At 41.7% G+C, this 23,634-nt stretch overlaps 1 protein-coding gene across 3 annotated transcripts in view; it reads left to right on the top strand.

Moving 5' to 3' along the window:
* Window positions 1–12,803, top strand: part of trappc8 (trafficking protein particle complex subunit 8) — a 93,327-nt gene extending 80,524 nt beyond the window's left edge. For all 3 annotated transcript variants that reach the window (XM_060917614.1, XM_060917615.1, XM_060917616.1), the window contains 4 exons: window positions 5,875–5,976; window positions 8,680–8,822; window positions 11,478–11,567; window positions 11,684–12,803. In XM_060917614.1, coding sequence (XP_060773597.1) covers window positions 5,875–5,976; window positions 8,680–8,822; window positions 11,478–11,567; window positions 11,684–11,918 — 570 coding nt within the window. In that variant the 3' untranslated portion in view covers window positions 11,919–12,803. The remainder of the gene's footprint in view (window positions 1–5,874; window positions 5,977–8,679; window positions 8,823–11,477; window positions 11,568–11,683) is intronic.
* Window positions 12,804–23,634: the final 10,831 nt, after the last annotated feature.

The raw sequence follows: 23,634 nt of genomic DNA on the forward strand, positions 1-23,634 counted from the left end.
ATACAGCCAGCACACAATTAAGTCCAGCCGGCTACTTTAATGACTATTATTTTTGTAGCCCACAGGTTCTAAATATTAATTTTCGATTTTAATAAAATTAAATGTTTATCTAACGGACTGACAATGTCAAACTGAACCGCACTCATTTAAGTTGTGATTCGTACTGTTTGTACCGATAATAACCACAAATTCCCCGCCGACTTCGCTGATCCGCGGCCCCGACATGCAGTGTGCGTGTGCGCGCACTCGGCGGAGTTTATTTTGTGTTTAACACCCCCCCGGCTGGCTACTTATTTGTCATGGCTGGCTAGTATGAGCCTTAGTGGAAAGCCCCGTATGCATTGATAGGCTAACAGAGGTTAACGTCATTTAATGTTCGCGAGCCTCTCATTAACGTGGACAAATATATTGATATCGTGTTTGAAATTGACCTTTTTGAATAACGATAGACTGCAATATTTACCTCTTATTTAAGATGTGGAGACGTGATAGTAGTCCACCCTCCCGCTCTCTCCATTCAGTCAGCGACCGTCACACAGGAAGTGAACCCCAGCGGGTCATAGAAACTTGCGCAGGAGAAGAATGACTTTTTTATTTGTAGGCTACGGAAACTTTTTGAGGAACGAAATAAAAACCGGTATTAACCGGTTACCATTTTTAATAAGCGTTTCTGTTCCGGAACATAAAAAATAATAAAGTTTCTGGTTTTGTTTCTGTTCCATGTGAAATAGAAAAAGTTCCCGGTTTTCGTTTTTGTTCCTTGAACCGGTTCAAAGCCCTGTTATTAACGGACCCAAAGTGTGCCAGTGTAACATTATCCACATTATACTATCTCCACCAGCCTGGATTGGTGAGACAAGGCAGGTTGGGTTCATGGATTTAGGTTACTTGGGCCAAAATTCTGAGCCTACAATCGGTGTTCCTCAGCAGAAATCAAGATTCGTCAGACCAGGCTACGTATTTCCAGTCTTCAACTGTCCAGCTTTGGTGAGCCTGTGCTACTGCCGCCTCAGCTTTCTGTTCATTTCTGACAGAAGTGCAAGGTTTGATGTGCATTCCGAGATGCTCTTCTGCTCACCACAATTGTGCAGAATGGTTGAGTTATTGCAGCGCCTCTGTCAGCTTTGAACCAGTCTGGCCATTCTCCATTGACCCCCTCTTAACAAAGTGTTGCTGTCCATAGAACGTTCTTTATTGCACCATTCTGAGTAAACTCTAAAGACTGTTTGTATGAAAATCCCAGGAAATCAGCAGTTATAGAAATACTCGAGCATTTGGCGCCAACAGTCATGCCACGGTCAAAATCACTGGTCACATTTTTGCCCATTCTGATGGTTGATGTGAACAGTACCTGAAGCTGCTGGCCTGTATTTGCATGATATATATATATATTTTTTTATAGATTTCACTGCTGCCATACGATTGGCTGATTTTAGATAATTGCATAAATGAGTAGGTGTATGGGTGTTCCTAATAAAGTACTCAGTCAGTGTTGACCTCTGAGATTAAAATTATTGCAAATACCGTGCCTGGCCCAAAAAAATTGCACACCGATATTTTGTTGGTCCGTGCCGTGGCATTGTTTTAACAACCTTGTGTAACGTCACATTTTCTGTCCAGAGTTGCAAAAATGTTTCCAGAGCTCTTGTACTGATGATGGGAGAGTCAAACCACTCCGTAAAGGCCAATTTATGCTGACAACCCAGTCCTCGCAGATGGCGTCGCAGATAGTGTCTGCGTAGCCCCCCCACCTTTGCAGACGCTCTGCGCGCACCTCCCAAAAATTGTGACCACCGCAGAAGCCTCGCAGACAGCGTCGCAGACAAGAGGGCTCTGATTGGTCCACTCTACATCCGCTGTACACGCACTTCCACTTCCCTACTTTCCCGGTTTGGTTTGTTTTCACTACCGCCATTTTTAAAAACACGAGCGAAGATGGAGCAGCACGAAGAGCGGTTGATCGAGGAAGTGAGGAAGTACGTACATCTATACGACTCCGGTTCTAGTCATTATAAGTAACCGGAGGATAAACACTCCACTAACCACACCCACCAACTACTCCTAGCGATTTCGCGACTTCGCGCCCCCTTGCGTTGTGGCGGTGAATAACATCGCGCACGCCTATCACTCCCCACTCAACGATAAATTACAACTGTCTGCGAAAAGCTATCTGCGAAAGCCTTGTCGCAAGAGCATGCAGAGGCCATCAGTCTTCTCCAACACATCCTAGACTTTTAATAGGGTTGAGAGCTAGACTATTGTGGCCAATTCATGTGTGAAAATGTTTCTTCATGCTCCGTGAATCCTGGCAGTGTCCTCCTGAAATGCACCCAAACCATCAGGAAAGGGGGGAAAAATCCATTGATGTGATAACCTGGTCCTTCAGTACATTTTTCATGTATTCGGCTGACCTTTTTTTGTTGCCCCGTAATATTGCCGAGCCTCGACCTGAAGCAACCACAGATCATAACACTGCCTCCAGAGGCTTGCACAGTGGCCCCGATGCATGACTGGGGCATTGCTTCTTACACTTTCCTTTTATGACACTCCCATCACTCTGGAACAGGTTAAATCTGGACTAATCAGACCACATCACCTTTTTTTTTTTCCCATTACTCCAGAGACCAATCTTTATGCTCCCTAGCAAACTGAATTTCTCCTGTCAATTTCTTAGGATTTGACTTCAAATGTTTAAGTGATTTTTCAGATCACGGTCAGTCGGGTTTTTTCCGACCGCATTTCCGACCCTAACTGATGCAGTAAGTAGCTTTTCATTTCTTAAACAACCATGTTGATCTATCTCGTGGTCATGGAAAAGCTGTTACTGTGTTTCCAGAAGGATCAAATTATTGGCTTGCATCAAGCAAATATTGCTGACATTACTGGAATTGTGGGCGGCACGGTGGTGTAGTGGTTAGCGCTGTCGCCTCACAGCAAGAAGGTCCGGGTTCGAGCCCCGTGGCCGATGAGGGTCTTTCTGTGCGGAGTTTGCATGTTCTCCCCGTGTCCGCGTGGGTTTCCTCCGGGTGCTCCGGTTTCCCCCACAGTCCAAAGACATGCAGGTTAGGTTAACTGGTGACTCTAAATTGACCGTAGGTGTGAATGTGGGTGTGAATGGTTGTCTGTGTCTATGTGTCAGCCCTGTGATGACCTGGCGACTTGTCCAGGGTGTACCCCGCCTTTCGCCCGCAGTCAGCTGGGATAGGCTCCAGCTTGCCTGCGACCCTGTAGAAGGATAAAGCGGCTAGAGATAATGAGATGAGATGACAAAATCACTTCTCTGCCTAACAGTTGGACTAACTGAGGCATGTCTGTATTCTGGTTGACTGTGCCAGTTTCCATACATGTCAACCCCTTTGGGCGTCCACCTGTAGTATCAGAGGAAGAAATCCATAAAATCAACATAAACTCCTTATAGCCTTCGAATCGCACCAAACTTAAATAAATAAGTAAATATAACTTGCCTGAGAACTTCATCCAGCATGTCAAAAATCGCCTCGCCCGTGCCGATATTGCACACGGGCATGTCTATGATTCTTGACTTCGCCCCTCTGTTTATGTCGAAGATCCGCACCAAAACGGCCAGTCGCTTGTCCGTCTTTGTCATTGGATTCGTCGATCATCAAGGAAAATGGCGACGTCCGGCAGTGCTGGATGATCGGTAGTGTAGCTTCGGGGGCCAAGCTCTTTTTGATTATTTGCGGTGTTTTGGTGCACCTACAGCTGATAGATTTCGCAATCGTACTGTCCGTGCAAATTCGCGGCAACAGTTGTCAGGTGGTCCGCAACGGCTAGTGGCAAATTGTGCTGAGCAGTAAAATTACAGATCGTAACTTCTGCTCTTATTACACTTGTTGGTTGATCATCGGTCTTAGACTTTGCAAACATCGTCATTTGCGGCTGATTCTGTTTCTGGTGCAAATTTCGCTGATGTAGTTTGGACCTCGTGTTCCCTCACGTCGTAAACTCCAGACGCCACAACTTTTATATCTCGCACACAAACTGTGCAGTGCGCGTACTCCTCATTTTTCGCCTGAACAATGACACCATTAAATGTCTCCTTCCATTCAGGAAGATCCCGTCCGCCGTATCTCATTTTCTTTCTCGGTGTTCCCATTCTTTCACTCAGCAGACGCTATTCAAAATCTCTCATGTGTAAACAATGTCGCTCTGCACAATGAGAAAATCATTCGAACAATGACCGTTTTGCACGTTTAAATGCAGATCGTGCGCATGACCAGAACGAGCGAAGTCTCGCAGTCGCGATATTGCACGAGGCTTGAGGGATAAACATCCGGTTTCACATCAAAAAAAAAAGTCAAAGTCCTTCCCATGCCTTACAGTAGGGCAATTCCATGTAAATGTCAACCTCACCATGCAAAAATAAAGCAACATGTAATACATCAAAACCACTCCCAGAGATCTCACCTAGGCCTGTATTTTACAGATGTGAATAAGTTGAACCAATTTGTAACCAACCTAATATGTCACTGTCAGTCTTTCTTATAATGTAAACCCCAAGCTAAAATCAACTTTGATCATGTACAATCCTATGTTATTGCCACAAGCCACAGAAATGTATGCTAAAATCCACAAAACAGCAAAACAATAGCCATCCTAAATATTATTTAAGAACTTTGATAGTTTTAGCTGATATTTAGAGAGTTTTTCAAAGGGTTATGGTGGTTAAATTGCTGATTTTCTAAACATATGCCATGTCTATTTCAGACGCGTCACATCCAAAACGGAATTTCGTCACATCCATAACGCTGACTTTTCCTTCCGAAACTCTGCATGAAATACAAAATATTTTAAACAAAGATTTTTTAATATTCACCTTGGACCCCTCTATCAAATGGATCTCTCCATTTCGACATTAGGTTTACAATTTCACAGAGTTTGATAAAAATGTACAGTCACCCAAGAAAAGTGATACTTTTTCTGTCACATCCATAACGCATCTTTTATTGGCGTTTTCTGGCATGCCCTAGATGTACTATGGGAATTGTTCTTGTTCTATCACTTCTCCAGTATGGTACAGCCTTAAAATATGCAACACCTGTTTAAATACTGGGAGACAATAAAACATGCACTGGGTCATTTGTTGCCATTTTGAGTTCAAGTGTCACGTCCATAACGCTGGAATTGCTCAGTACCTGGTATTCCTAGGCAGTCTCCCACTCAAGTATTAACCAGGCCCAACCCGTATGTGGCGCATCGGGCGGCGCCGATCTCCATTTCCATAGCCCTCGGCCTCTCGCCTATTACATAGCTAGGGTTACAGTGGGGGGCTAGTCCTCTGGTAACCACGAGAGTTTAACCCCCCATGCACATCTGTATTGCAGTGTGCCTTGCCAGATGGCGGTAGGTACCATTTTTTTATGATGGTCTTTGGTATGACCCGACCGTGAATAAAACTCCCGATCTCCCGATCGAGAGGCGGACACACTACCACTAGGCCACTAGTCAGTTCCGGTTTCACATAGTCTGGGTTATCTGCCCCTGCATACACGCTGTTTGTCTATAAATCGAGCTTTTGTATGTTTTTGCGACGATCAGCTGACAATGTTCAAGTAAGACACACAAAATAAATTTAGGTCAGAAAATACTGAAAATCCGTAAGACTTTGTTTATACGCCCTTGAAATGAGCTAAAATCCATATAATTTCCGGACAATCCGTATAGGTTGACATGTATGAGTTTCCCTATTCTATAACTCGTCTACTCATTTTGGAGTTTTCATCCACTGTCATTATGTTGCAGGGTCCCCCCCCTCCCCCCCCAAGCAAAATTAAGCCCCATTTGGGGCTTTGAGCTTTACATTGTGTTAAATTTCTGAATTAATGTTTCTAATGCCTTGTATTTGTTTTGCAGGCTTATGTTGTGGAGGACAACAAGCAGCTCATTCTAGAGGGACAACTCCATGTTGCTTTGCAAACTATTGGCAAAGAGGCATGCTCACTCAAACAGAAAGAGGTATCTGTCAAATGACTCCACACTTTTGCTCGCATTTCCTCATTTTGAGTGATTTTAAAAACAATTTCTAATCCCAGTTCAGAGGTGTGTCTGTCTATCTATTGCTGTGTTCACACTTATACCGGTACGAAAGTGGTGTAACTGTATCGATACAAAGTATACCGGTATAGTTTAGTGCGTCTGTCCACACTAGCGAGAAATGTTTGCGGTTTTCTTTCACGGTAGTTGAAATGCGCGTGCGCGAAATGTTTCCGTGGTTACCGAGTAACTTCCTCCCGAGAATATACGGCATCCGTTATTTCGAGATCTCGAGAAAACAAAACAATTATTCCGTGATCTCAGCTGGATCACTGTATCTCCGTCGGTAGAGACGAAGCCGGGCCAGTCTTCTGCGGAGGTGCCGCGGACTAGTTTTGAAATGATCCCGTATTAAAAGACTTAATGCAATCTCTCCCTGTGTCAACCCCTGATCAAAATATTGCCTTATTAGGTGATCGATTATTCCAGACATTCTAATGACCAAAGTTGCGTCTATACAGAATGAGAAATAGCCCCAAAGTCAGCATATCGCAAGTCTCTTGGCGCACCTGAATGAACCATTTCTCAGCTGTTTACTCGATCATGAAATAATTTTGTTTTCTCGAGATCACGGAATAATTGTTTTGTTTTCTCGAGATCTTGAATTAGTTGTGGTGTTTTCTTGAGATCCTGAATTAATTGTCGTTATCTCGGGATAACAAAGTGAATTTAAAAAAAAAAAAAGGATTATATGAAGGGCCTCTCGCGGCTTCCATACGGATGAAACAACGTGTGTGTGCTTTTTGTTGTCAATGTACAGTATTTCTGGTGGTCATTTATTCAGTCGAATCGTATAAAACGCGCGAGGCAGTTGAGAAAGAAACAAACGAATCTCCGTTCTTCACTATTTTATTCAGCGAAGACATCGATTGAGGTGTGTGACTTTGCGCATTATATTTGTATCGATACAGAGCCGCTTCATCTGTCCACACTACAGCGAAGCGCTACAGTACCGATACTGTACCGGTACGAAACCCATACATTTGTGGGTTGTGTACCGATACAGTTATACCGCTACAGGACCGGTATAGTTGCTAGTGTGGACAGGTGCTGTGGTACGAAAGTAGTTTTGTATCGGTACAAAATCCCTAGTGTGGACAGGGTATAAATAATATACATACACGTACGTGTGTGTGTGGAGGGGGGGGTATATAGGTATCTCAATATATTATCGCTACGTGTGTAGTGTTTTTGTATTCAGTTTCACTTCACCTATTGTGTTGCAATCAGTTTCGACAAGCGTTCAAATCTGCAAACCTTTTAAAGGAACAGTCCACCATACTTCCATAATGAAATATGCTCTTATCTGAATTGAGACGAGCTGCTCCGTACCTGTCCGAGCTTTGCGCGACCTCCCAGTCAGTCAGACGCGCTGTCACTCCTGTTAGCAATGTAGCTAGGCTCAGTATGGCCAATGGTATTTTTTGGGGCTGTAGTTAGATGCGACCAAACTCTTCCATGTTTTTCCTGTTTACATAGGTTTATATGACCAGTGATATGAAACAAGTTCAGTTACACAAATTGAAACGTGGCGATTTTCTATGCTGTGGAAAGTCCGCACTATAATGACAGGCGTACTAACACCTTCTGCGCGCTTTGACAGCGCATTGATATCTGAACTCCGTATCAATGCGCTGCTGAAGCGCGCAGAAGGTGTTAGTACGCCTGTCATTATAGTGCGGACTTTCCACAGCATAGAAAATCGCCACGTTTCAATTTGTGTAACTGAACTTGTTTCATATCACTGGTCATATAAACCTATGTAAACAGGAAAAACGCGGAAGAGTTTGGTCGCATCTAACTACAGCCCCAAAAAATACCATTGGCCATACTGAGCCTAGCTACATTGCTAACAGGAGTGACAGCGCGTCTGACTGCGTCTGACTGACTGGGAGGTCGCGCAAAGCTCGGAGAGGTACGGAGCAGCTCGTCTCAATTCAGATAAGAGCATATTTCATTATGGAAGTACGGTGGACTGTTCCTTTAACTCTTCTAGTAGTGCTTACATGACACATGAGCATTTTTGTGCCACGCTACTCCTCTGCCTCTGTACTGAGAGGAAATCCGAACCATTTGCTTGAGTGAAAATATGGTAAACTTCACTTTGTTCCAAACTCTGTTACTGAGTTCAGGACTTGAATACAAGTTATTACCTGGTTCTCACCATGGATGTGTGCCTTTTGTTATGCGTACACTATGGTGGAAGTTACAGAATAAAGTGTTTGTTTGTTTTTTTTAAATAATTTATTATTTACACGTTTGTTTAGTTTTGGCCCAGCTGTCTAAACCTTTTAATCTTTCAACCATTCCTATCCTTTCCATTAAACGTTAAGTAATTCATTTAGTGCTTGCTCCTCTGGAACAGATTACATCATGTGCCCCCCCCCCCCTTTTTTTTTTTAATAAACTACTGTTGCATAGTAGCCGCGGCCATAAGCACTCATTGAGGAGGTCCTTCACGTGAGGGAGTTATGTCATACATACAAGAGCAGGTGTTGCTCACTCACTCGTTTATCTCACACACTACCACTAAACTGCATCCCTCTGTTTCTCCTTCTGAATACTTCGTGTGCGAGGATTTTGACACAGCTTTGAACTGGCACTGTGTTATTTTGTGCGTGGCAGGAAACACAGGAGATGGTGCTGCTAAAGTTCAAGCCTGATCCTCCACCTCCTATCAGCAGACCCTCACTGGAACAACTTTCTCATCTCATTAAGACCTGTCTGCACTACCCTGAGTCCTATGACCACCCCTTCCCACAGAAAAGGTCTCTCACTCACACTCTTTTGAGGAACCATCCAGCCTTACACATCTTTAATTATTGCTCCAATCTAATTGGCTTATCAGAATGATCTCCTTGTATCGGACTTAGTGTGTTCATTAAAGTGACTGGATTTGACCAGAGGTGCTGCGGAAGTTGTTGTATATTCATGGCCTCTCAGTGGAAAATAAATCGTCACGCCACCTGGAAACTGAAACTAGGTTAAAGATCAGTGCTCTGGCTAAGTGACCCAGTTATTATGGAGATGAATAAGCCTGAGAATATACAGTATGTCACATGCACTCTTTTATTTTATCTCTCTGGTTCTTTTGTCTTCCTCTCCTCCTACTGTCTTTCATCTAATAGGAGGACCAAAAGATCGAGAATTGTAACTGGCAATACAAAGTACCTCATGAACACGCTTCACAGCTATAGAGGGCAGCTCGGCTTTAATCAAACCCTTATCGATTTTGTTTTTCGGTAACGGCTAGCAAAACTGAAAAACACCCAAATCCTCTGGACAAATCAATCCTCTCACAGACTTGATGAAAAACTGTATAATTAATGGTCCTGTAATAAACAGCCAGTCTTGCAAAAGCAGGGATGAGAGTTTTCCGCTTTTCGGCGGATTTCCGCTTTTTCTGAGTAAAAGTCAACTTTTTTATATTATGCCAAATTCGTTGAGATTTTTTTTTTTCATTTATTGAGGGGGTTGGGGTATGTTCCTTCGTGATACTCAAGCGTAATTCAGTCCTACGATGATGTTACATGTTTACGTTTTCGCCATCTTAAGTCTCGCGGTAGAATACGTGTTATATACAATGTAATTGGCCAAAACATCGCTGGCGAGAGCATGATCGCCAATCATAACAGTTCTTACAAGAGTGTGGGAGAGAACAAAAGCCAATCATAACAGTTCTTACAAAAGTACCCGCATCTGTTCTATTTTATCGAAACTTGCACATGTTCATCGTCGCTGCTCTTCAGAAATACGTTTCTCTTTCGTATCGGCTTTTTTACTCAAAATGCCGAATAGAATTGACAAACGAGACGAAGCAAAGGTACGTGAAATCAATGCTGGTATAAAAAACAGAGAGAGGACTGACAAGCTCTTGTCTTTGGCCAAAAAGCTGAAGAAGTCGAAATGATTAAATGAAAATGAGAAGTGACTGTGAACTGTAAATAATTGTATAAAGTGTACATAGACATCCCATAAACTCAGCATTCGTTTGATTTAGTACATTGAACATTATGATGGTCAGTAAATCTGAATTAATGCTGACAGTTTTGAAAACTTACAGTAAATATTTCAAAAGACTTTTTGAAGAAATCATATGCAACTAATGAGGACATAGGGCGAAAAGGTCAGTCACCCTAAAATTTTATTTAATATATGAACATTTTGATAATTAATAAAACTTAAGTTTAATGTGAATTTAGTTTGTCGTTTTTGTTGATCATGAATTATAACCATACCCTTGAATGTAGAATGTGATTTTATCTTGAATTCAAACAATACTCCTATTGATTTGAAACATATTTTCATGTAAATATATAAAAAAGACAACATATATATGAGTGATTCCACGCTTATGTGTACTGAAATGGGGACATGAACTTATTTTTAAAAATTCACCTAAAACCATTTCTTTTTTTATTTTACCATCAGGTCACAAAACATGTAATCTTTAATGAATGATATGTTAAAAGATAACTAATTTTCTGAGATGTAATAAAAACATATTTATATGCCAAAGTCAGAACGTAACAGAAGTGTTGTGGACATATATATTCTCAATTTTAACAATGTAGAATTACTTTTTGAAACATAGGAAGGTGATGTTTTAGCAAATATAATTAATAAACATGTGTAGTAGAATAAACATACACATTCTTTCAATAAGATTAACATGGTATATAGCTAGACTGTAATTAATTTGTAACAGACGCGAGATGGACAATCGTAACAGAAGTAATGTAACAGACATCATTTTGGAACTCATAGGCTTGACTTTGGCATATAAATATGTTTTTATTACATCTCAGAAAATTAAAGTTATCTTTTAACATATCATTCATTAAAGATTACATGTTTTGTGACCTGATGGTAAAAAAAGAAATGGTTTTAGGTGAATTTTTAAAAATAAGTTCTTGTCCCCATTTCAGTACCCATAAGCGTGGAATCACTCATATATATAATTTTTTTTTTTTTTTTTTTTTTTTTTTAAATCTACTACAGCTCAGATTGCAGGACAAGTGGTTTGTAAGGCCTTATTTTTCAAAATTTTCCAGGGGGGGCATCTTGTTTTCTGCTTTTTTGATGACCACCCACTCTCATCCCTGAAAAGTTCTTATACGATGACCTACCATTGTATGTCTTGTCCTTTTTAAATTATGATGTCCTGGAAAACGATTTCGTAAAACAAACGGGAACCGTAATGTAACCTTTTGGTCTGAAATTTGACAAGTAGCTATTTTGGTATATGAACATGGGTGAACAGCTAAATTTTTCCATTTCTTGTGTGTTACAATTAACAACTATTTGCCAAAGACAAAGTGAATATTGGTGAATAATAACCAAGATGAAGTTGAATCATCAAAATATCTAGCCCAAATGGCTTTAGTCACTTTGTCACTCCTACTACATCTTTCTCTCCTCAGTTTATGCATGGTACCGGTTATCTTGACCCTGTCCAACTGTTCCCTGGCTCAGGTGGATGTCATCATTGACCTGCGCCAGAAAACGACAAGGTAATCGAGACTGACTAGTGTTTCACAAGTTACCAATACATAGTGAAGTAGTGGTGGTGTTTTTTGGGGGGTTTTTTTGTGTGTGTTCTCTAACGAATTGTCACTCTTCTTGTTAGCCCCGAGTCACTAGAGGTGCATGGTGCGTTTACATGGTTGGGACAGACCCAGTACAAGCTGCAGCTGAGGCCTCAGGAAGTCCAGCAGCTCTCGCTGAAGGCCTGTTTCTTCCAGGCCGGTGTATATAACCTGGGCACGCCGCGGGTCTTTGCCAAGCTCGCCCAGTCAGGCACAATGTGTGAGACCAGCCAGCAGAGTGCGATGCCAGCGCTCATCATCATTAACAGTGTGTGAGCCAGGCATCAGTGCAGGCCTGCTGCTGCTGCTCCTCCAGCCTCAGCTCGCCACCCTACAGTGACGTTTCTCTTTCAGACTACAGCGGTTTTCTACTTTTTGTTTAAAAAGAATTGGAAAAAATTTGGGGAAGGAAACAAAATACCAAGGTTAACGTGTTTAAGTGCAGTACTGCATCTGACGTTCTTGTAATCTCTGGGGAGATGATAAAGACCAACCTATAGTTGTTTTTGTCTTAAATGCAGATAATGGATTTGAAATATAATTTTTTTTTGTCTTTCCCAGGATGTTTCTCATATCAGCTTTTCTTTTCTTTTTTTTTTTTTTATTTTATGAAGTCCATTTTATCCAAATCAACACTTAAGACTAAACCTGCGCGTGTGTGCATGGGTGTTGCTAAATAAATGGGTGTTCAGTCTCCTCGTATTGCCAGTATTTCAGGCACAATGCTTCACTTCTGCAGTAACAAAGACTTTGTACCATGTGGAATCTTGAAGCTGAATAATTAGATATAACCTGCTGCAGGACTTGTTTGCTCTGCCTAATGGACCATGGCATAATTTCTTGATCAGTGAGCAGGCTGTACAAGCTGTCAAAGCCAATGAGGTGCAAACGGCATCTGTGGTGACCCATTTAAGAAGTTGTGGCATGTGTAGCCCACTGCAGTACTGTAACATGTGGAATACTCTGGGCATGCATGTAGTTTGGCTGGACTGGGCTGACTTCACAGGAAAAAATGTTTTTTCTTTACAAACCAATCATGTCCACCTGCCACCCCTGATTAATCTGTTATTTAATGTATCTATGTGATTTGCTTTTCAGACAAAAATCATGTATTATATTTATAACAAATGACTGTAAATAGAATAAAATGTAACCAAATAATCAGTGGGGTTGTTTTTTTCTTTTCCTGTGCACATCTTTGGTGCTATATACAGTATCATTTTGTTTCAGATTTAGCACTGGTGTTCTACACAACCATGAAGGGCTTCGAAACTTAATTGCGCCGAGTTTCCCAAAAGCATCGTAGCACAAAGATCGTTAAATGGTAGAGCGAGCAGCACGATGAACACACTCTCCTAGTTAAAATGCTCTTAGTGTTAAGAGGCTTTTGGGAAACCCACCACTGATTTGCATCATCAATGTCTTAAATGAAGTTGAATGTTAAAATTGGCAGCGATGTGGACCTTCAGGACTGAGGTTGAACATATGGGATGAGGTTGGTTTTGTTTTTCAATTTTTCAGCGGTCTAGTTTCATCGAACCTGTAGCCTCCGACTCTCTTGTTCTTGGCTGACAGGATAGGAACTTGATGTGGTATTCTGCTGTTGTAGCCCATCCGCCTCAAGACTTCATGTGTTCTCATGACTAGCCTTCCTGCCAGCGCAAAAAAAAAAAAAAAAATGGTCTGGTTATTCTTTGAACTTTCTCAACAAGGCATTTCTGCACACAGAACTGGTGTTTACTGGATGTATTTGGTTTGTCATTCTGTGCAAGTTCTGAAGGCTGTTGTGTATGAAAATCCCAGATGATCAGCAGTTTCTGAAATACTGCTTGAATATATAGATGCAAAGGTCTTACAAATAAAGTGGGCAGTGAGTGTATATGTTCATTGCCCTTATGAACGAGCAGCCACTGACTTAAAAGGAGTTAAATCATAAAGGAGTTCATATCTAGGTTTTCTGTGCAACACCATATCTGCTATAGCCTAGACTCCATTTGGTCTAATCCAAGAGTTTGGCAAAGTACGCTACCGTTCAAAAGTTTGGGGTCACCCAGACAATTTTGTGTTTTCCATGAAAAGTCACACTTTTATTTCCCACCATAAGTTGTAAAATGAATAGAAAATATAGTCAAGCCATTTTTCTGGCCATTTTGAGCATTTAATCGACCCCACAAATGTGATGCTCCAGAAACTCAATCTGCTCAAAGGAAGGTCAGTTTTATAGCTTCTCTAAAGAGCTCAACTGTTTTCAGCTGTGCTAACATGATTGTACAAGGGTTTTCTAATCATCCATTAGCCTTCTGAGGCAATGAGCAAACACATTGTACCATTAGAACACTGGAGTGAGAGTTGCTGGAAATGGGCCTCTATACACCTATGGAGATATTGCACCAAAAACCAGACATTTGCACCTAGAATAGTCATTTACCACATTAGCAATGTATAGAGTGGATTTCTGATTAGTTTAAAAAGTGATCTTCATTGAAAAGAACAGTGCTTTTCTTTCAAAAATAAGGACATTTCAAAGTGACCCCAAACTTTTGAACGGTAGTGTACAGTTGTGTTCAAAATAATAGCAGTGCGTTTAAAAACGTGAGTAAAGCTCAAAATCCTTATAATAGTTTTTATTTCCATGCACTGGGAACAATGCACATTATATTCTACATCAAAACATGAAGAAAAATGTATCAATATTTTAATTACTTTACAGAAAATGAAGAAAAATGAACATTGGGCTGTTCAAAAAAATAGCAGTGTCTGCATTTTTCATTATAAACTGAAAAAGTCTTAAGGATTTAGTATTCCTGTGAATCACTAAACTAATATTTAGTTGTATAACCACGGTTTCTGAGAACTTCTGGCACCTGTGAACAGGTATTCCAGCCCAGGATGATTTGACAACATTCCACAATTCCTCTGCATTTCTTGGTTTTGCCTCAGAAACAGCATTTTTGATGTCACCCCACAAGTTTTCTATCGGATTAAGGTCCGGGGATTGGGCTGGCCACTCCATAACTTTCATTTTGTTGGTCTTGACCCCTGATGCTGCTCGCTTACTGGTGTGTTTGGGGTCGTTGTCTTGTTGAAACACCCATTTCAAGGGCATTTCCTCTTCAGCATAAGGCAACATGACCTCTTCAAGTATTTTGATATATGCAAACTGATCCATGATCCCTGGTATGTGATAAATGGGCCCAACATCATAGTAAGAGAAACATTCCCATATCATGATGCTTGCACCACCATGCTTCACTGTCTTCAGAGTGTACTGTGGCTTGAATTCAGTGTTTGGGGGTCGTCTGAAAAACTGTCTGCGGCCCTTGGACCCAAAAAGAACAATTTTACTTTCATCAGTCCACGAAATGTTTTTCCATTTCTCTTTAGGCCAGTCGATGTGTTCTTTGGCAAATTGTATCCTCTTCAGCACGTCTTTTTTTTTTTTTAACAGTGGAACTTTGCGGGAGCTTCTTGCCGATAGATTAGCTTCACACAGGCATCTTCTAATTGTCACAGTACTCACAGGTAACTTCAGACCGTCTTTGATCACCCTGGAGCTGATCATTGGCTGAGTCTTTGCCATTCTGGCTATTCTTCGATCCATTCGAATGGTAGTCTTCTGTTTTCTTCCACGTCTCTCTGGTTTTGCTGTCCATTTTAAAGCACTGGAGATCATTTTAGCTGAGCAGCCCATCATTTTCTGCACTTCTTTACAGTATACGTTTTACCTCTCCAATCAACGTTTTAATCAAAGCATGCTGTTCTTCTGAACAATGTCTGGAACGACCCATGTTTCTCATGTTTTCAGAGAGAAATGGATGTACAACATGTGCTGGCTTCATCCTTAAATTAGGGCCACCTGACTGACATCTGTTTTTTCACAGAATGAATGATCTCACTAATTAAACTCCACACTGCTATTATTTTGAACATGTCCCTTTCACTTAATTATTCGATTACACAGACTCAGGAGCATGCATATCATGAATGTTGGGTCTGTTGGTTTTCTATGACTCTACTACACCTACTGGTAAATTATTTGCCATGTAGTAATATAATTTCCACCAAAAACAGTAATTGATCTGGTTAGTCGTGTTGGACTGCTATTATTTTGAACACAAGTGTACATCCATGATCTGTTTTGTCCCTTTTTTTTTTTAATACATGTGTAGCTTTTCAAGAAAAACTTTACTTTACTAATGACTATCATCATTATCTCTGAACAGGAGTCTGAGGTTTGCTTCTTATTTACCAGTTTATTATACGGATTTTCTGTCAAGTTTAAAACTCCAGTAATTATTCCCTAGAGCCTGTAGACGATGCCTTGAAGCATGCGACAATCAATTAGGCTGAAAACATTCTGAAATAAAGTGGAAATATATGCTAATTTCTTTTGCCAATATCTATGCTCATAAAGCATCTCACAAATTTGACTTATGGAGTTTGACTGACTATATATTTTATACTCCTGTAGTGTGTAACAGACATCTTACTTTGTCTCTCAGTTCTCTCTTTTAGGACTCTTAAAGGGATAAAGGCATAGGATATGCAAAAGAAAGTATACAGAGCAAGGCACTAAAGATCTTTTGGTGTTTTTACATTGTTGTCAAATTTGTTCATGTCATTGAGGTTTCTGTTTCGCTATCCCTTACTCTGTTCTTTTGCCCCAGACGTACTGTTGGTGTCCTGAAGACCCTTTGGATAAAATCGCCATGCAGTGGTCCTTAATCCTCAACAAAAAAATCCGTTTCGACCAACTAGTTCCTGGTCTCTCTATATATTGAGTCTTGTTCATCTGTCAAGTTTCTTGTCAGGCCTGTGTCAACCTTGCCTATCTGTAATTATCTTTTTTTGGACCATGACTTCTAGGAAATATTTAAATAAGGTTGCTCATCACTTGACTATAACAGCCTCTGACTCATAAGTAATAAAAACCTCTGTGTCTATGCCAAAAGGAAATATTTATCCTAAAATAAGCTATTCACATAATTGCATTTGAAAAAGCAGGAAGTTGTGCACATAATTACCACCATCTTATGTGCATTATTAAATTTAGATTTCCTAGCTACGAATTAATAAAAGTGCTACTTTAAAACCAAAGGTACAGACCCTTTGTTACTATTAATACAATCCCAAATATCATGGGATGCCATTACTGCTACTTTTGATAAAACCAATGCCATGATTGTGAATAAAACACCACCCTGACCAGCACAAAGCTGTTACTGATGACGAATGAGCAACTCATTTTGTTTTTTTAATTGTAAGATTCTTCATTTGAACAAGGGTCTTAACATTGCAAGTGTGCCAATCAATTATTATAAGCTTAATAAATAAACTAAAGTGCTTTAAAAAAAAGAGCGAGAGAGGTAGCTATTGGTGCAGGAGTGTTTAACATTATTACGAATTATCTAAAAGCCGTTATGTGAAGACGTGTGACTGGAAGAATTACCAGGTAACTGGTCTGTTGGCTTGGCCATGTTTCTATGACTGACTGGTTCTGTTCCAACCAAGCTGACACAAGAGCTGGGAGTCATTTGCTGTAATTGTGACCAATGATTAACTTCAATGGAAGTTAAATGTAAACTTCTTTATCGGTGTTAAACTGACAATCTTGCCGCCACTACTCCGTCGTCCCAATTGTATGATCATTGAGATTGATTTGGAACCATATTTATATTAGATTCAAGACTGCAGCCAGATACTACAGTATAATGTCAAGTCAGTTTAAGTAGGCTTCATTGTCAGCCCTCTCATCACAAACTGATATTAAGAATGAAATACAGTTCCCCCAGAATCTCGATGCTATAATTAACATGAGATGCCAGACAAGAGAGAAAGTCAATAAATACAGATAATACACTTTGCAATAGACTATAAGCTATACAGTAAACATTAAATACTGCAAAACAAAAGTCAGTTTCGCAGTAATAATGACGTAAACTCTGTTGATGGTCCTGAGCAGCGTTACAAACGTAACGTGGTTGTGAAATATTATGTCTCTTGTAAAGTGACTTAGAAGAAACCTTTGTCACATGTACCTTACAGCACAGTGAAATTCTTTTCTTGGCATCTCTCAAGATCAGTCATGATGCAGCACCACTGTTCAAGAGCCCAACAGTGGCAACTTGGCAATGATGAGGCTTGAACCTCCAACCTTCTGATCAATAACCCAGAGCCTTAACTGTTGAGCCACATACAAAGAAATGCTGTAAAGCAAAGATGCCTTCAAGAATAATGAACTTTTTTTTTTTTAAAGATTTTTTTTTGGGGGGGGGGCTTTTTTTCACCCCCATTGGATAGGACAGTGCAGAGACAGGAAACGAGCAGGAGAGAGAGACGGGGAGAGACTGGGAAACAACCTCAGGTCAGAACCGAACCCGGGTCCCCGGATCCACGGCACGGCACCCCATCCACCCGAGCCACGACGCCCCCAAGAATAATGAACTTGATATGTTTCTGCATTTAAAAAAGTACTCTAAAGAGCAGTAATCAGTGAAACAAAGTCAATGCTTGGTGTCACCATCCTTCACTTAAAAAAATAGTCTCAGGTACAATGTGTGCGGTTTTACGAAGCATATTGCAGAACCAGCCACAGTTCATCTGGAGACTTTGTCACACTTGCTTCTTATTTTTGCAGTAAAACCCAGCAGCCTTCTTTTTTGGGGGGTCTGAAAACTGCTTTTGTACATAATATTCTACCTTCTTTACTGAGATCCAAACATTTTTCTGGAACATTTCATTCTGTGCTGGAAAACTTATGCTTGGAAATCTAAAATGTTTTTGTACTGACTCGAGAATGTAGAAATTGTAAAATCTCATCTCATTATCTCTAGCCGCTTTATCCTGTTCTACAGGGTCGCAGGCAAGCTGGAGCCTATCCCAGCTGACTACGGGCGAAAGGCGGGGTACACCCTGGACAAGTCGCCAGGTCATCACAGGGCTGACACATAGACACAGACAACCATTCACACTCACATTCACACCTACGGTCAATTTAGAGTCACCAGTTAACCTAACCTGCATGTCTTTGGACTGTGGGGGAAACCAGAGCACCCGGAGGAAACCCACGCGGACACGGGGAGAACATGCAAACTCCACACAGAAAGGCCCTCGCCAGCCACAGGGCTCGAACCCAGGACCTTCTTGCTGTGAGGTGACAGCGCTAACCACTACACCACCATGCCACCCGAAATTGTAAAATAGTTTGTACTAAAAAACTAGGTTACCTATGACTTTTGCACAGTACTGTAGCTGTTCATATGGCCAAACATACCGTATATAGACACTTGACAATCTCGTGTCCATACATGTTCCTTCCCCAAACTGTTGCCACAAATAGGGAACCATACAATTGTATAGAATGTCTTTGTATACTGCAGCTGTTAGACTGTCCAACCAGCACTGCTCACAGTAGATTCACATCTGTATGTCTGTCAATAGTTGTTGCATTGGGGTTTTTTTTCCTGTTTTTTTGCAACTATGACCACCTGATATGTGCAATAAGTATGTTTCATCTACTTCATAATTCCTCTAATTTAGTATTTATCATGTATATATATATTTATTTATTTTTTATTTACTTGTGTGGCTTAATATGTCTTCTATCCATTGTGCTGCTGCAAACGAAATTTCCCCATTGTGGAATAATACATATCTCAACCCAACCCAACCCAACAATGCCCCTGTGCACAAAGCAAGCTTCATGTAGACGTGGTTTGCCAAGAACACAACTCCACTGACTGCTTTTTATGCCTCCGCCACCGTAAGGTGCAGGAGGCATTATCTTTTCAGGTTGTCCGTCTGTCCGTGCATCCATCCGTGTGTCCGTCCCGAAACCTTGTGAACGCGATATCTCAAAGACTAATGAAAGGAATTTCACCAAACTTTCACCATTTGTGCGCTTTGGGACAAACATGAACCGATTTGATTTTGAGATCAAAAGGTCTAAGGTCAAGGTCACTGTGAGGTCAAATATCTGTCCAAGAACCTTGTGAATGCGATATCTCCAAGGCAAATCAAAGGAATTTCACTAAACTTTCACCATTTGTGCATTTGGGGACAAAGATAAACTGATTAGATTTTGAGATGAAAAGGTCTAAGGTCAAGGTCACTGTGAGGTCAAATGTCTGTCTGGAAACCTTGTGAACACAGTATCTCCAAGGCAAGTATTAACAAGTAATTTCACCAGGTCAAGATTACTGTGAGGTCAAATGTCAAGTCAAGTGAAGTCAAGTTTATTTGTATAGCACTTTTAACAATAAACATTGTCGCAAAGCAGCTTTACAGAATTTGAACGACTTAAAACATGAGCTAATTTTGTCCCTAATCTATCCCCAATGAGCGAGCCTGTGGTGACAGTGGCAAGGAAAAACTCCCTCAGACGACATGAGGAAGAAACCTCGAGAGGAACCAGACTCAAAAGGGAACCCATCCTCATTTGGGCAACAACAGACAACATGACTATAACATTAACAGTTTTAACATGAAGACAGTTTCATTGATGTTATAACTCTTCATTGATGGAAACTTGAGTGCAAAACTGTTCATGACAACTGCAGTCCTAAAGTTAGCAAGTCAACTGTAGTCCTCAGCCATAAAAGCATTACTGTAAGAATCCAGAGCATCCTCCAGGTATAACCCTAAACTGTCCTCATGGGGCCGTCCTCCACAGGAGCGATGCGATAAAACTCCGACCAGACACAGGGCACCAGAATGGATCAAGCAAGTCCGAGGGGCAGAAGAGGCCAGCATCTCAATCCCAGGACCAACATGTAACTCAGAGGGACAGATATGGGGGGGGGAGAAAGAGAGAGAAAGAAAACGCAGGTTGTTAGGTATGCCCTAAAAATGACACAAGTATTAAATCTGTGTGGTAGGCTTGCAGAGACGAGTCTCTTGACATCAGGCATAACACACAACAATGGCATGTTAATATGGTTAAAAAATATCATGACCTGCTCTGGCTGGATGCTTGACTGGGTGATGGGAGCACACTCCTCAGCAATGATGAGATGCAGATGGGACCCTTAGGGCTGGCCAATGTCCATCAAAATGTCCATCCCCAAATCACAACTTAATAAGGCGTGTAGTCCATCAGGCAGAGGCATCCCCATCGACTCCGTTGGTGTCGAGTTCTATCTAGTTCATCCTTGTATCAGTCCTCCAGTTGTCTCACTTCCTCTCTAATGCTACTGCATCACTGTTGGTGTTGAGATCCGGCAAACTTGATTATGTGGTTGCTGTGACGTTTGGCATCATGAGTGAGCTTTGTGTAGCCCAGAGTATACAGTACACAGCTCCAAAATAGTCAACTGATTAAAATGTGTACTGGTAGATTTAATGTACAGTAAATATAGCTTTGATTTTTCAGGCAACGGTCTTATTTTCATGCCATAAGCCACCACGGAAGTAAAAGTAGCCTTTGTAAACAGCATTTCACAGTTGTGAGATGAGACTGGGGATCCTGACATATCACTACGTCAAATGCCGCTTTTCCACTACCAACGCGGCTGAGTCGGCCTGAGCCATGCCGTGCTGAGTTGGGCTGAGTCGAGCTGAGTGGGGCTGTTGGAGTTGCATTTCGACTACCACCGCGCTGAACCGTGCTGGCTGGAAGTGGGTGGACACATTGGGTGGAGTTAGCGAAAGTGGGTGGACGTCACGTGATGTCATTAAGCGGCGCAAACAGTGACATCAGTGACCTTTTAAGCGGTAGTCTCACGACCCGGATAGTAAACAATAAACATGGAGGACATGGAGTCGTTAGTGTTGCTGGTCTTGGTGCTGTGGCTTGTTGTCACCGACAACACCAACAGATACTGGCAAGAGCGTATAGATGAGGCGAGGCGCATAAGGCTCCAGAAATTCTCGTAATTCTTCTTCTTCCGGGTTTACAGTGTTTACAGATCCCAGCGTGCTCGCGGGGCGTGTGTGGGCATGTGAGGACACTCCTCCTTACCAATCAGTGCACAGGGGAGTGTCTGCTCACGCCCCCAGCCTCACTCGGCTCGGTTTGGCTCGCTTCAGCCCTACTCCAAAACCGTGCGAGTTTTGGGTGCTAAGCAGGGCTGAAGCGAGCTGAGTCGTGCTGTTTTGAGATAGTCGAAACGCGAGCCATGTCGGGCTGAAGTGAGCTGAAGCGAGCTGAAGTGAGCTGAAAAAGGGTAGTGGAAAAGGGCCAATAGTCTTTGTTTGTTACTTACAAAGAATGAAACAAACTTAAAAAAGCAGGAGACATGTATGTTCCTCAATGTAAAATTTCAAAGAATTTGGGGATCACATAATCTACGGTGGGCGGTACGGTGGTGTAGTGGTTAGCACCGTCGCCTCACAGCAAGAAGGTCCTGGGTTCGAGCCCAGTGGCCAGCGAGGGCTTTTCTGTGTGGAGTTTGCATGTTCTCCCCGTGTCTGCGTGGGTTTCCTCCGGGTGCTCCGGTTTCCCCCACAGTCCAAAGACATGCAGGTTAGGTTAACTGGTGACTCTAAATTGACTGTAGGTGTGAATGGGCCATTGGCCAAGCTGGTGTGGCCACTCTGATGGTCATTGGCAGGGCTGGTAAGGCTGCTCCATCAGCCTCTTGTGTGGCTTCGTAGGTGAGACTGCCCTGTCATTGGGGTATTAGAGGCATGTCTACAAAATGACTGACAAGCGGCTAATCCAAACATGAACAAATATTCTGGACCAGAGCAGGTAGGTTTCCAAACGGTTTTATTATTATTTAATAAGTATGTAATACACTTGTTCTGAGACAATGGCTTAAACTATTTTTGAATCATTTCTACATAATTTTCTACATTATTTGTACTAAGAAATGAAAAAAAAACCCCAAAAACATTGACTACTGGACCTTTAACAGTTTTGGTAAATGATTTATTGCATCGCACAATTTTTTCTTCCTCTTCTACTAGCTACTCCCGCTTCTCTGCAGGGTCGCTGCAGCAGTCAGTCTTCTCCAATACCCGCGGTCTAACGTGTCGTCTTTCACCGCTCCGATGACCTCCATATCATCTCTGATGTTATCACTCTATCGCCTCTTGGGTCTCCATCTCTTTCTCTTTCCTGGTGGTGCCATATACAACACCCGTTTCCCCACATACTGGTCGTCTCTTCTCTCGACATGGCCATACCAGCGTAGCCTTGCTGTTCTGCATCTGGTCAAAATACTCTCCACTCCCGACCCATCTCGCACTTTCTCATTCCTCACATGGTCCAATCTTGTCCATCCACATGCCCACCTACACATCTTTATCTCTGCTACTTCAAGTTGTTTTTCTTGTTTTCCTGTTAGGGGTACAGTCTCTATTGCATACAGCATGGCTGGTTGTACTACCATGCTGTAGCTCTTCCCTTTAACCTTCCCTGGGACTTTTGTGTCACACAGGATCCCCGTCATTTTCTTCCAGTTTCTCCACCCAGAATCTACCCTCCTCTTCACTTCTTTGTCTAATGTTCCTGTGTTGGTCAGCATACTGCCCAGATACTTAAATTCTTGGGCCTTTGGAACTTGTGTGTCTTGTAGCCAGATGTTATCAGCTTCTGTCCTATGTAGGCAGAAGTACTCTGTCTTGCTTCTTGATACTGTTAGGGTTTTGCTGGGATTCGAACCTGGTTCGTTGGTGTGATAATCCAGCAAACCCCCACTAGGCCACCAGGGGGATGACTCAAATGCAGAGGCGTGAGGCGGAAGTAGAAAAAGAATCAAAAGGTTTATTTAAACTATGTACACTATATACAAGGCAAAACAAAAGACAAAAAAAAACCAAAGAGTATAATCCAAAAGAAAAGCAAAGTGCAAAAATACAAAAGCTAAGAAGATCAAAAAACACAGTACAAAGGAAACTGGAGATAAACATAACAGCACAAAGACTCCGTGACAAGAGGACTGAACTCAGGGGTATAAATAGACAAACTAATTAAGGACACAGGTGAAGATAATTAGGCAATTAACACAAACACAAAACACAGGAACAGTGGCGGCCTCTAGAGGCCAAA

This window comes from Neoarius graeffei, chromosome 3 (assembly GCF_027579695.1).
Source record: "Neoarius graeffei isolate fNeoGra1 chromosome 3, fNeoGra1.pri, whole genome shotgun sequence".
Classification (NCBI taxonomy): Eukaryota; Metazoa; Chordata; class Actinopteri; order Siluriformes; family Ariidae; genus Neoarius; species Neoarius graeffei.